General features: G+C 41.9%; 1 protein-coding gene across 2 annotated transcripts; it reads left to right on the top strand.

The window, feature by feature from the left end:
• Positions 1-589: 589 nt before the first annotated feature.
• On the top strand, positions 590-10,595 carry lats1 (large tumor suppressor kinase 1). 2 transcript variants are annotated; one of them, XR_013503403.1, is made up of 9 exons: positions 590-777; positions 1,745-2,203; positions 2,886-2,994; positions 3,597-5,041; positions 5,660-6,242; positions 6,974-7,156; positions 8,176-8,282; positions 8,363-10,243; positions 10,409-10,595. XR_013503403.1 is itself a non-coding variant. In XM_078274353.1 (8 exons), exons 2-8 carry the CDS (start codon positions 1,853-1,855, stop codon positions 8,873-8,875), a joined length of 3,291 nt encoding a protein of 1,096 aa, XP_078130479.1. In that variant the 5' UTR covers positions 590-777; positions 1,745-1,852; the 3' UTR covers positions 8,876-10,595. The 2 variants fall into 2 exon arrangements, 1 of the variants encoding a protein (XP_078130479.1); XM_078274353.1 differs by having other exon boundaries at positions 8,363-10,595.
• Positions 10,596-12,972: the final 2,377 nt, after the last annotated feature.

Here is a 12,972-nt window from a genome sequence, read left to right as displayed (position 1 = left end):
GTTTTGTGTGCAGTTTCTAATTGGCGCTCAGTGTGACTGAGATTATCCTGTTATTAATTGAAATTGATCGAACATACACCTCCAGATTTTGATGATTTCTGAGGAACCTTTTTCTTTAACCGATTTCTTATACTTGCATGTGTGTTTTTAAATTACTTTTTAGCAGCTAACTACCATGTGTTATACTGTGGTATTATTTATTTTTTAGGATGTGCATGTACATTTATTATGTTTTATATTAGATTTTTGTATTTGATATAAACAAGATATGTCGTTTTTTATTTTATGTTATAGGGGTTTTATATTATATTGTATTTCACAATTACATTTTTGTTTGTTTGTTATGGTAAAAATGTTAGTTTCTCAATGTGTATCTGTCAGTTTGCAGGGATAGGAAAGTTCCTAAACCTATCCTATCACCGTGGAGATAGCATAGACTGTATATAGTCTATGGGAGATAGGCATAGACAGTATATAAAGGAGATAGGTCTGGCGATGCGATGCGAAACTACTCCAGAAGTTACTTTCTTTCTTTTATTGTGAAACCTACAATATCCGGAAGTGAGTTGCGTTTTTCATCGTCAAACTTGCTTGCTGTAACTGTTGTACTTGTCATTCAGACATCCCAGGAATTCAACACAACTAGGAACGAGCCAGCTCGGCACAACAAGGACATTTTAAGTTAAAACCACGTCCTTGTCGCCGTGAAAAGTCAAGGAGTACCGTTTGTGGTCAAAATAGGACAATTGTTGAGAAAAGCTGCAGCTACAGACACTGGTAAGTTGTCAGACACGACTGACTGTTGTGTTCCGAGCTAGCAGCTAGTTCGCAACCTGTTGTTGAATTAACGTTAGCAGCAAATGGATGCCTTCAACACACAGGCCGCGGAGGAGCTCATGCGCCGTTTGATTCTATGCAAATTGAATAGTGAAAACACCTGTTAGCAGCTCATGGATATTTTTGTGTTGGATATTTAGGTGAATGTGACAAACAACTTAAGCATTTCATTTTACAATACTGGACGCAAGAGAATTAACGTTAGCGTTAAAGTAGCGCTCTGTTAGCCTGAGCTGCTAACGACGCTAGCAAGTGGACGGGCTCTTGTTTTGTGAATGGCAATTAGCAATTGTATTTATAAAGTACCTTTTAATTACCCGTAAGCTCAAAGCGCTTTATGTCAAAAGACAAAATATATAAATATAAGCATAAATAGCAAACGTAACAAGGTATATGTGCAGTTTAGTGTCCCAAATTCCCCATACAATGTCCTTAATTAATTATGAACCTGCTAAACCACCTGTGCTACCCTACCCCTAACCGTAACCTGTCTCAAATAAGACCCTCATCATTTGGGACATTCAGTTTTTGGAAAATAATTTGTGACACTAAACTGCACGTACGCCAAATAATACACTATAAGCATCAACACAACAAGACAATCTACAAAAAAAACAAGTTGTGAAGAAGAATGAAGGAATAGTTTTTTCTAACTTTCAGGCTTTGAACAACGAATTCAGTTTTAAGTGAAATGGTAAAGCACCGAAACCAAAAAAAATGTTCAGCTTTAGGTTCAGATGAACTCCCAAAATTGACAGTCTGCTTCATAACAATCTTCACATAGCTAATGTTTATCTAATAGTATTTGTTGCTACTATAGCACACACCTCTCATTTGCCTAACCTGTTCGGTAACATGACATGCTCTGGATGACTGCTCATCTCACATTGTACATTCCTGTCAACAGCATGCAGATGTGAGGTCAGACATCAGAGATCTCTGCTACCCTTTGCTGCAACCCTGGACTGAGCGACATCCTCTTCATCCCCTTCATCGTTATCATACATGCTCTTACATGAAGAGAGGAGGGGAGAAACCCGAAGGATACAGACAGATGAGACCCAAAACATTCCCCACCAGCAACTACAGCGGCAACAGCCAGCACATGCTGCAGGAAATACGGAACAGCCTGCGCAACTTGTCCAGACCCTCGGACCCACCTAAAGTGGACATTGGAGGAGCTGGAAAAATGCCTCCTGAGGACCCAAGGCAACAGGGGCGATGCAGCAACCCCAAAAACCCCTACCACAAGGCCTTACAGGAGATCCGCAAATCCCTGATGCCTTTTGCCAATGAGCCCAGTACTTCCGGTCCTGAGGTGAACAAACACATGTCGTTGGAATCCCCCTGTACTGGATTTGAAGAGGTGAGAAGAAGAGATGTTTTCGTGTTTTGTCAGACAGGTTTTTGTGGAGGAATTTCATTATAAATATAACTCTGTACTCTAGAATATTAACTTGGTGCACTTTGCTTACCGGAGAATTATTTCAAAAATGAAAAGTATGCAAGGTGGAAGGACGACCTACTAAAGTAGTTTCTCAGTTGACAGTTCCCACTTTTTAAAACTAGTGCATGCAATCCAGGTATAAAGGACAGTATGTTGTGCAGTATTTTCAGTTGTAACAAGTAACTAGTAAATGTTGTAAAGTTTAAAAACATCCACACGTTCTCTGATTATAGCTTCTCCAATATGAGCATTTGTTGCTTTTGTCTGTTATATTATTGTAAATTAAATATCTTTGGGTTCATTGGACTGTTGGTTGGACAACAGGGTTAGACTTGGGAAATTGTGATTTAGTTTTCACTGTTTTCATTTGATAGACAAAACAGTTAATTGAGTTAAGAAAATATTAAGCAAATGAATCAATAATTAAAACAATTATTTGCACCGTCGTCCATTTTTATTACTTTTGAAGACTGTAAAGATACTAGAACTGTTCTGCAAAATAATACATTCTGTATAAAATGTATTTACAGTTCATTTGCATCTTGTAATCCGTTGATTGCACAAACTCTAAATGTTAATAGTACTTTTTGCCTTTAAACAGAGCAACAGGAGTATGGGGGCAGTTATAGACTTCACAGGTAAGGTAAGCTACCAGGACTCCATGAGGGAACAGATGGCCAACCCCAACACCACAGGTCTGAAACCCCCAGGTACGTAACTGTCCACTGGGACTAAATGCTGGGTTTCCTTTTTTATTTTCCATCTAGGCTTGTTCATTCAACCTTGATATTGTTTGCAGGATTTTGGACATTTGCTTAAAGAAATGACAATACGTGCTGACAAACGGAGAATGAGTCACTGCGTCATGTAATGGAAGAAGTTGAAAACGAGGGTTTTGGTTTTCATTCATAATGACAGTAATGGTACATCCGAGGAAAGACATGCATTACAGTATGTTGGCAACCATATTTTTTTAGTTTATTTGTTAAACAAAATACTGATGCATTATGTCTTACAACAAGTCATGTTACACAGCTTTGGTCTTCAAAGTATTAGCTATTATTCTGATTGGATTTAATATCATTGTACGTACCAAGTTAATAACTGAGTCCTAGAAACGTGGCTCTGGGGCGAGAGAGAGCACACTGCTCCTATGTGTGAATGCATATGTGAGAATTTTGCATATTTTATAGAAAGACCTACAGACCTGTTTATTTTAGTTTTGGATGGATGTTGGTTTAATTTATTTTAGCTATGAGGATGCAGTGCTACAAGTAATGATTGAATTCTTGCTTTTTTTTTGTGCCCATAGGAGCTCATATCCAGCAGGCTGTGCTGAGGAGGCCAAGCTGGAAAGGCTCTAAGGAGTCTTTGGTGCCTCGACACGGTCCTCTCATGGTGGATGGAATGATGTACCGCTCAGACAGCCCCGGACCACCTCCTGCCTTCCAGCAGGGTCACCTTGCTAACAGCCAGAGAGTCAATCCTCCACTGCCACCTCAGGTGCGCAGTGTCACACCTCCACCAAACCGTGGTGCCATGCCTCCTGCATCATCCCGGGACAGCAACCCACGCTACCCTGGCAACATGGATTACCTTGTGCCCCGCATCTCTCCGGTACCCCAGGGGGCCTGGCCTGATGGTTACCAATCATCAGCACCTCAGAATCAGCGTGGGATCAGCCCAGTCCCAGTGGGCCACCAGCCCATCATAATGCAGAGCTCTGGGGGGAATAAGTTCACCTTCCCCTCCAGCTGGTCTCAGAATGGCTCTTCTCAGCCAGACTACATGGCTGGGGGTAGCAGACAGCCTCCTCCCCCATACCCAGTTAACCAGAGCAACCGTCACAGTCCCACTGACCAGCAGATGCAGTCGGGAGGACCTTCATCCTCTCCCTCTTACGTCAATGGTGGAAACATCCCTCAGTCCATGATGGTTCCTAACCGGAACAGTCACAACCTTGACATGTATAACATAGGTCCTCCTCAGTCCTGGTCCCAGACTCCTCTGAACCCCAACCAGCCCCAGTCTTCCTCTGGCAATAGCAGCAACCAGGATCTGTCGCCGTCCTGGCAGCACAACATGCCGGTCCGCTCCAATTCCTTCAACAACCACCAGCTGAACAGCAGACCGTCCCACCCATCCAGCTCCCAGCCATCTGCCACCACAGTCACTGCCATTACCCAGGCTCCCATCCTGCAGCCAGTCAAAAGCATGCGTGTCCAGAAACCTGAGTTACACACCGCTGTCGCTCCTACACACCCTCCATGGATGCAGCAGCCTCCACTGCCTCCAGCTGCACCTGCTTACCCAGAACCCCCAGCCCCTGTACCTCAGATCCCTGTCGTAGCAGAAGTTCCCAGCTACCAGGGCCCCCCTCCGCCCTATCCTAAGCATCTCCTCCAGCAGCAGGCTACAGGCCCCCCTGCCTACGATCCAGGGGCCAATAAGCTCGGCACAGGCAGAGAGCAGCCCGCTGAAGAGGAGAGCAGTGGAGGCGACAGCTCCCGAGACAAGACGTCGGAAAGCCCCGAAAGCACCGCAGCGACAGAGAAGGAGAAGAAACAAATCACAACATCGCCTGTACCTGTCCGCCGCAACAAGAAAGACGAAGAGCCGAGAGGGGAGTCCGGAAGGGTCGCGCTGTACTCACCCCAGGCCTTTAAGTTCTTCATGGAGCAACATGTGGAGAATATCCTAAAGAACCATCAGCAGAGGATTCGGAGGAGGAAGCAGTTGGAAAGTGAGATGCAAAGGGTGAGAATTTCAACAACCTTAGTCGCATCTTACATTTTCTTAATGAATTGTCTGTAGTTATAAAATCTATTTCATGTTTTCTTATCTTAAAGGAATACCTTTCACTCTTTCCAAACTATTTTTCCTACTATCATCACTGTATTATGGGTTTTTTTTTATGCTGTTCTATTTTTCTTAGCTGTTCTTTCTCTTCTTTTCTCTCCTTGCTGTCACTGACAGCTGATCTAAAAAGGTAAAGGTATCTCTGCTGTCCTGTGACACAGAATAGTCCACACACATCAGTTATTCAAGTAAGCTGTTGTTGAGAGACTGGTCTTGGTATTTTAAATGTGCTACATGCAGCATGTTGGCCCCAGTGGCTAAAGGAAATGCATGGTACTCCATATCACTCATCATGTCACAGCTTGTGTATCTTTTGTTTTGCACTAAAGTGATGATTAACACGTGGAAAATACAGTACATTTGCACTAAAAAATTATTTTAATTTTAATTTTGCACTGGTTTCCTTTTAGTGTTTCCAGCTATCTAACCATGACTACATGTGTGTTTTTATGCAACATTTGCAATTTTGAGATGGTGTGGGTCATTAAATCACTGTTGACTCTGTCCTGTGCTCAGGTGGGTTTGTCTTCAGAAGCTCAGGAGCAGATGCGTATGATGCTCTGCCAGAAAGAGTCCAACTACATCCGGCTAAAGCGAGCCAAGATGGATAAAGCCATGTTCAAACGAATCAAGACCCTCGGCATCGGAGCATTCGGTGAGGTGTGCTTGGCCAGAAAAGAGGACACGGGAGCACTGTACGCCATGAAAACGCTCCGTAAGAAGGACGTGCTGCTGAGAAACCAGGTGGCCCACGTCAAGGCTGAGAGAGACATCCTGGCTGAGGCAGACAACGAGTGGGTGGTGCGTCTTTACTACTCTTTCCAAGACAGGGACAACCTGTACTTTGTCATGGAGTACATTCCTGGAGGGGACATGATGAGCCTTCTCATCCGGCTCGGCATCTTCAAAGAAGAGCTGGCCCAGTTCTACATCGCAGAGCTCACGTGTGCTGTGGAGAGTGTCCACAAGATGGGCTTCATCCACCGAGACATCAAGCCTGATAACATCCTTATAGACCGAGACGGACACATAAAACTCACTGACTTTGGCCTTTGCACTGGCTTCCGCTGGACACATGACTCCAAGTATTACCAGAGTGGTGGGTATCACTTTTTTAATATCTGAACAGTTCATACAAAATGTTAAATTCACCCACCAATCTACAAAAAAGGCCTGGATTAAAGTACTACCTGTAGTATAATGGCTCGTGGTGAATTCAGCATTTCAACAATATTATTTTCATTAGGTTAAAAAATAAAATTACAACATGGCTGCTACTAACAATTATTTTCATTATCAATTCATTTGCGAATTGTTTCCTTTAACGGTATAAAATGTCAGAAAAAGGTTAAAACATGTACATCACAATTTCCCAGAGCCCAAGTTGATGTCTTCAAATTACTTGTTTTGTCCTAACGGTTCAAAAAATATTAAATTTACCACCATAGAAGACTAACAACCAACAACTTGTTTGGGGAGATTTTTCTTTTCTTTTTTTGGAGCTCTGCCGCAACCTGCCAAGAATACATTTCTCTGCTGCCTTTTAGAATGAAAATAATTAGATATTTGACTTTTGGCAGTTTCAGTCCAGAAAATAAACAACTAGCTTTCAAGAATTTAAATTCTTCACCATACGCAGCAACAAGTCATTCGGTGAATATTTTGGAAATCATGAAAATGCTTAATGCAAGGACCATATCAAATTGTTTAAACCTGGTATTTTTAAATGTACACCTGCTAAATAACACCTGCTATTTTTATTCAGTCTGTCAAAAAAACACACTGCTGATCAGTATAATGAGATAATTAAGCGTTGTACTTTGTGTCCAGGTGACCATGTGAGGCAGGACAGCATGGACTTCAGTAAGGAATGGGAAGACCCGACCAATTGCCGCTGTACAGACCGTCTGAAGCCTCTGGAGAGGAGAAAGGCCCGGCAGCACCAGCGCTGTTTGGCACATTCACTGGTGGGGACGCCTAACTATATAGCACCAGAAGTGCTGCTGCGAACAGGTACAGTGGCTCACAGCTAGGGCTGCAACTAACAATTATTTTCTCGATTAATCTATTCGTTGTTTGGTCTATAAAATTAGCCTGACAAGCCAGACCCACATCCAGATGTTGGGTCTGGGAACTCGCCATTGGCAGGGCTCGATGCAAGGGGCGGGATAAACGGTTGTCTTTCAAATTCCCTCTGCACGCAATAGGATAGCTACAACCAACCAGAGCAACGCTAGTTGATAGATGAATCTTTTGCCGTTTCCGGTCGGCAAAACTCCGAACATATCTTCCTTTTTTAAGAATGACTTCAGTGCTTAACTCCAAGTCTTCCAGATTCCAAAGACCGCTGTTCGCCAGCAGCAGCAGCCGCCGCCATCTTCTTTGTTTTCAAGTAGCAGGGAATTCACGCGGAACCGTCGCAACTCTGCCGTCATTATGTTAAGCCCGCCCACCGACTCTATACACAATGTGATTGGCCCGACTAGAGTTTGGTTTTTCCAGCTCGCAAACCAACGGAGAGTTGCTAGACGACCCTGGCTGCAAACTACATTTGCTGCCGCTAGGGTGCGTCTAGATTTCTAGGCTACTGTAAAACATCAGAAAATTGTGAAAAATGTCGTTCAGTGTTTCCCGAAGCCCAAGATGACGTCCTCAAATGTCTTGTTTTGTCCACAACTCAAAGATATTCAGTTTACTGTCACAGAGGCGTGAAGAAACTAGAAAATATTCACATTTAAGATGCTGGAATAGGAGAATTTCTTTAATTTTTTTTTTTTATTGTTCAAATCGATTATGAAAAGTAGTTGGCGATTATTTCAATAGTTGACAACTAATTGATCAATCGATTAATCTTTGCGGCTCTAACCACAGTTAGGTGTACTGTGGAATTTACCTTTTTTTTTTTTTTTGTATCATTTTGTGTGACTAAAACGTGAAAGCACACTTCTTAACAAAATTGACTGGAAACTTTAAAACCCTGCTGAGAGATGTTACTGCAGTGTGGTTGAAAAAAAAAAATGTATCTCCTCTAGGATACACCCAGCTCTGTGATTGGTGGAGTGTTGGTGTCATCCTGTATGAAATGGTTGTTGGACAGCCTCCCTTCCTAGCGACCACACCCCTGGAGACACAAATGAAGGTATGTGAAGCACCTGCAGTGGAATGTAATGCACCCAGACTGTATTGTTTATTATTGCTGTCTCCACTGTTGAACACCAGGTGATAAACTGGAAGAGCATGCTGCACATTCCTCCGCCAGCCAAGCTCAGCCCCGAGGCGTCAGACCTCATAGTGAAATTGTGCCGCAGCCCCGAGGACCGCCTCGGCAAGAACGGTACCGATGAAATCAAAGCTCATCCTTTCTTCAAGACCATCGACTTCTCCAGCGACCTGCGGCAGCAGATGGCGCCGTACGTCCCCACCATCGCTCACTCCACAGACACCTCCAACTTTGATCCCGTGGACCCGGATAAAATGTGGAGCAGCGACAGCGGCGGCGAGGACGACCTCAACGACACCCTCAACGGCTGGTTCCGCAATGGCAAACATCCCGAACACGCCTTCTACGAGTTCACCTTCCGCCGCTTCTTTGACGACAACGGCCACCCGTACAGCTGCCCCAAACCCATCGAGTATGAGGGTTATAACGAGGACGAGGCGGACTCGGAGGGTCCGGTGCAGGAGGCAGCCGGGAGCTCAGCGGCTCAGGGCCGAGACTTGGTCTACGTGTAGCGTTCGAGGCCAGCTGAGCTCCCTGTACATAGCGATTACATTTATAGAGGGTGTTTGTGTGTGAGAGAAGGGGGAATGCAACGGTACAGCATTTAAACCCTTGAACATAGGAAAGTATGTTTGTAGGAGAAGTCAGAACACTCTGCAGCACATTAACAGGCTTTGATATCGAGACTATAAGTGCACACTACAAATTAAAAGAATAGTTAGGCATTCTGGGTAACATGTTTATTTGCTTTCTTGCCAAGAGTTGGATCGATACCACTCATGTTTGTACGGTAAATATGAAGCTGCAGCGAGTCAGAGGCAGAGCTGGGCAAGTTGTTTCCCCCTGTTTCCAGTCTTTATGCTAAGTTAAGATAACCAGCTTCATATTTACCTTACAGACATGACGGTGGTATTGATCTCCTTATCTTACTCTCGGCAAGAAAGCAAATAAGCGTGTTTCCCCAAAATGTTGCTTTTATGTGTGAAAGGTACACTGTACGATGTTTTGCTGCCTGAGTAACAGAAAGCAGAAATAAAATCAGGGTGCTCTTTTTTGATGACATCGCAAACTCCCCCTAAAGCCTTAATTTATTTAAGAAAATTGTAACTGGTGATGCTAGTGTAGATGCTGTTTGAGTGTGGGAATGTTTGTTGTTGGAATTTACATTTATTGGTTAAAAAAAAAAAGTGTCTTAATTTATATTTTAATGTCTGTTGCAATGGGGATTTAGTGTTGTGACTCATAGAAATTTGCAGGGATAAATTGCTCTAATTATTCATTGCTGTGCCTTTTTGATTTTTTTTTTTTTTTTTTTTTTAATCTTTCACCAAATATAAAGAGGATTAATAATCAGACTGGCATTTTAAAAATGAGAGTAGCAGTAGCTGATTGAACTACAGTAGGTGTTTGTTTTATTTTTCTAATTTATACTTAAAATGTATTTATAAATTAAGTTGTATACAGTTGATGTAAATATTTTTCTCTTCCCTGTCAGCTGATTTTTGATTTTTATTTTTTTTTTTCTTCCTTCGGGCAGGCCCTCGTCACTGTCTACTGCTGCTGCCTTCTGTTGATATGTGTGCTTTTCTGTCTCATTCACCCAAAATACGTACAAACACTTAGTCTCCGAACGCTGATTAGATCTCATTATTTTTGCTTGTCTCTCAACCAAAGCACTAAATAGGTGGGTTTTGACTTTTTATTTGCAATAACCCACGTTTAGAAAAACAAAGATCACAAGACCATGAAATTAGTTTTTGTGGTGTTATTACACTATCAACCAGAAATGCCTTGCTTTTAGGCACCTAACCACTTCACCCTACAGTACTCTACGTTGTGTTTGAGGATCTGAGAGAGGCTTAAAATCCAGCTCCTACAAAGTAAGTCTTATTTCCTGTCTTTAAGAATCACTACAGCATACTGTCACGTGTTTCTGTACTGATTTGAAGAAAGAAAAGCTGGATTGATGGACCGACGGTGGAGAGAACTGCTCTCCATCACATATGCTGTTTTTGTAACCCGCTGTACTTTTTGTGTGTGTTTAGGAAGAGATCTCTGAATGTAGTTCTGGACTCAATGGTGACCACTGGCATTCTGCACTGGTTTTGTGTTTTCATTGTAAGAGAGAGAATTTTATTTTTGTGTACATTGTTGCTCTGAACGGTTCGGTACAGGGAAGAGAGTGATGAATAAAGAATATAAAGAACAAAACATGTTTTACATGCACACAAACCTTGCTGTATTGTTATTAGTATCATAACAAACTACCGGGCTGGTGATTCAGATTAGGGCTGCAACTAACAAGTATTTTCATTATCAATTTATCTGCTACAGATCTGTATGTAAGATGACATCTGTAAATGTCTTGTTTTGTCCAACCAACAGTCCATAACCCAAAAATAATCACATTGGACAAAGAAAATGTCCACATATTCACAACTGAAAAGATGAAACTGGGGGATGTTTTGTATTTTTATTTAAAAATTGAGGATAAATGATAAATCGTTTATCAAAACAAGTTATGAAAACAAGATCAGTTTTCAGAATTAGTTTCATCCTGGATTTTGTCAGAAAGGTCAAAAGTTTAAATAACACTAAATATCTATTATAGGAGCACTGTTTTGATATTTTGTGTGTATAAATGAATGTACACATAATTCAAATAGTTTATACATTTCAGCATAGAAGATTAAGCAGAATTGGCCTACTCTGTTCTCCCTTTTGCTGATAGACAACTACTATTCACACTAATTACATCTGAATAAGATCACCAGAAATGTTATGTCAGCTTGTTTAGAAACTTTAAAATAAAACACAACGGCAAATAGGAAAACAGAACAGCAAATATGAAAACACTTCAATAAATCATAAAACACGACAGCAAATCGGAAAACACGACAGCAAATATGAAAACACGACAGCAAATATGAAAACACGACAGCAAATACGAAAACACTTCAACAAATCATAAAACAACGGCAAATAGGAAAACACGACGGCAAATAGGAAAACACGACAGCAAATATGAAAACACGACAGCAAATAGGAAAACACGACAGCAAATATGAAAACATGACGGCAAATATGAAAACACTTCAACAAATCATAAAACAACGGCAAATAGGAAAACACGACGGCAAATAGGAAAACACGACAGCAAATAGGAAAACACGACAGCAAATAGAAAAACACAACGGCAAATCGGAAAACACGACAGCAAATAGGAAAACACGACAGCAAATATGAAAACACGACCGCAAATTTGAAAACATGACGGCAAATATGAAAACACTTCAACAAATCATAAAACACGACAGCAAATATGAAAACATGACGGCAAATATGAAAACATCATGGCAAATAGGAAAACACGACGGCAAATAGGAAAACACTTCAACAAATCATAAAACAACGGCAAATAGGAAAACACGACGGCAAATAGGAAAACACGACAGCAAATAGGAAAACACAATCGCAAATAGGAAAACACGACAGCAAATATAAAAACACGACAGCAAATAGGAAAACACGACAGCAAATATGAAAACACGACAGCAAATAGGAAAACACGACAGCATTAACTTCTACCGGAAAAGGTAGGGCCTATCTAGTAGAGGACGGACCCTCCTGATTGGACAGACGGACTGTCTGTCTTTTAACAGGAAGGAGAGGTGAAAAACACGGAAAAGCGCCTACTTTTAACAGAGAGACAGTCTGTCCAATCAGGAGGCTCCGTCCTCTGCTAGATAGGCCCTATATTTTCATATTTGCTGTCATGTTTTCATATTTGCTGTCGTGTTTTCATATTTGCTGTTCTGTTTTCCTATTTGCCGTTGTGTTTTTCTATTTGCTGTTGTGATTTGCACTTCAGGGCCACCGTAGCTTTGGGGGAAAACCATGGATGTATTAAGAGAACGGGGAAAACTCATAAGGGAGTTTGCAACTTCCTGGGTAGTTCAAACATACGCAGTAATACATAAAGTTTCCATACTGATAAAAGCTTGTGTTCAACGTGAAATAACTGGCACACAGATCACACAGTCATAATGAAGATAGTTAAGGTTGTTCCTATGACCTGCGGCCGCCAGGGGGCGCCACACAAAGACAGGTTAAGTTCCCCAGACTGAGACAGTAGGGACCTACATACAGTCTATGGTAGAGACCTTTGATAAAGTTAAGGTTAACGTACACTAGCTAGGTTAACAGCAGTTATCTATAATCTGAATCATGGCGATCACAATGTTGAAATAAGCCATCGTGTATAAATGTACTTAAGGAAGAAGAAGAAAAAGAACTTTATAAATTACATTTTTTTTCACTCAATTGTTAGTTAACATTACACACAGGCCCGAAATACATACACATCCACAAGACCTATAACCTACATGCACAAATGAAGAGATATCAGAGTGAGAGGGCTGTACTGCCCATGGATAGGCGCCCCGAGCAGTTGGGGGTTTGGTGCCTTGCTCAAGGGCACCTTGGCACTGCCCAGGATTTGAACTGGCACCTCTCCAGCGACCACTCCACGCTCCATACTTGGTCTGTAGCTGGAGAGGTGCCAGGCAAGCGCAAAAGTAGCTAAATTAAGAGTACTCACAATGCAGAG

This window comes from Sander vitreus, chromosome 18 (assembly GCF_031162955.1).
Source record: "Sander vitreus isolate 19-12246 chromosome 18, sanVit1, whole genome shotgun sequence".
In the NCBI taxonomy this organism is placed as follows: Eukaryota; Metazoa; Chordata; class Actinopteri; order Perciformes; family Percidae; genus Sander; species Sander vitreus.
This window is presented reverse-complemented; position numbering and strand designations above follow the sequence as displayed.

Bases quoted from the DNA above. Each gene is read 5' to 3' on its own strand.
- lats1 (XM_078274353.1), top strand. From the start codon at position 1,853: ATGAAGAGAGGAGGGGAGAAACCCGAAGGATACAGACAGATGAGACCC. The intron at 2,204-2,885 runs GTGAGAAGAAGA...GCCTTTAAACAG, and splicing joins CCTGTACTGGATTTGAAGAG to AGCAACAGGAGTATGGGGGC. The intron at 8,283-8,362 runs GTATGTGAAGCA...GTTGAACACCAG, and splicing joins CCCTGGAGACACAAATGAAG to GTGATAAACTGGAAGAGCAT.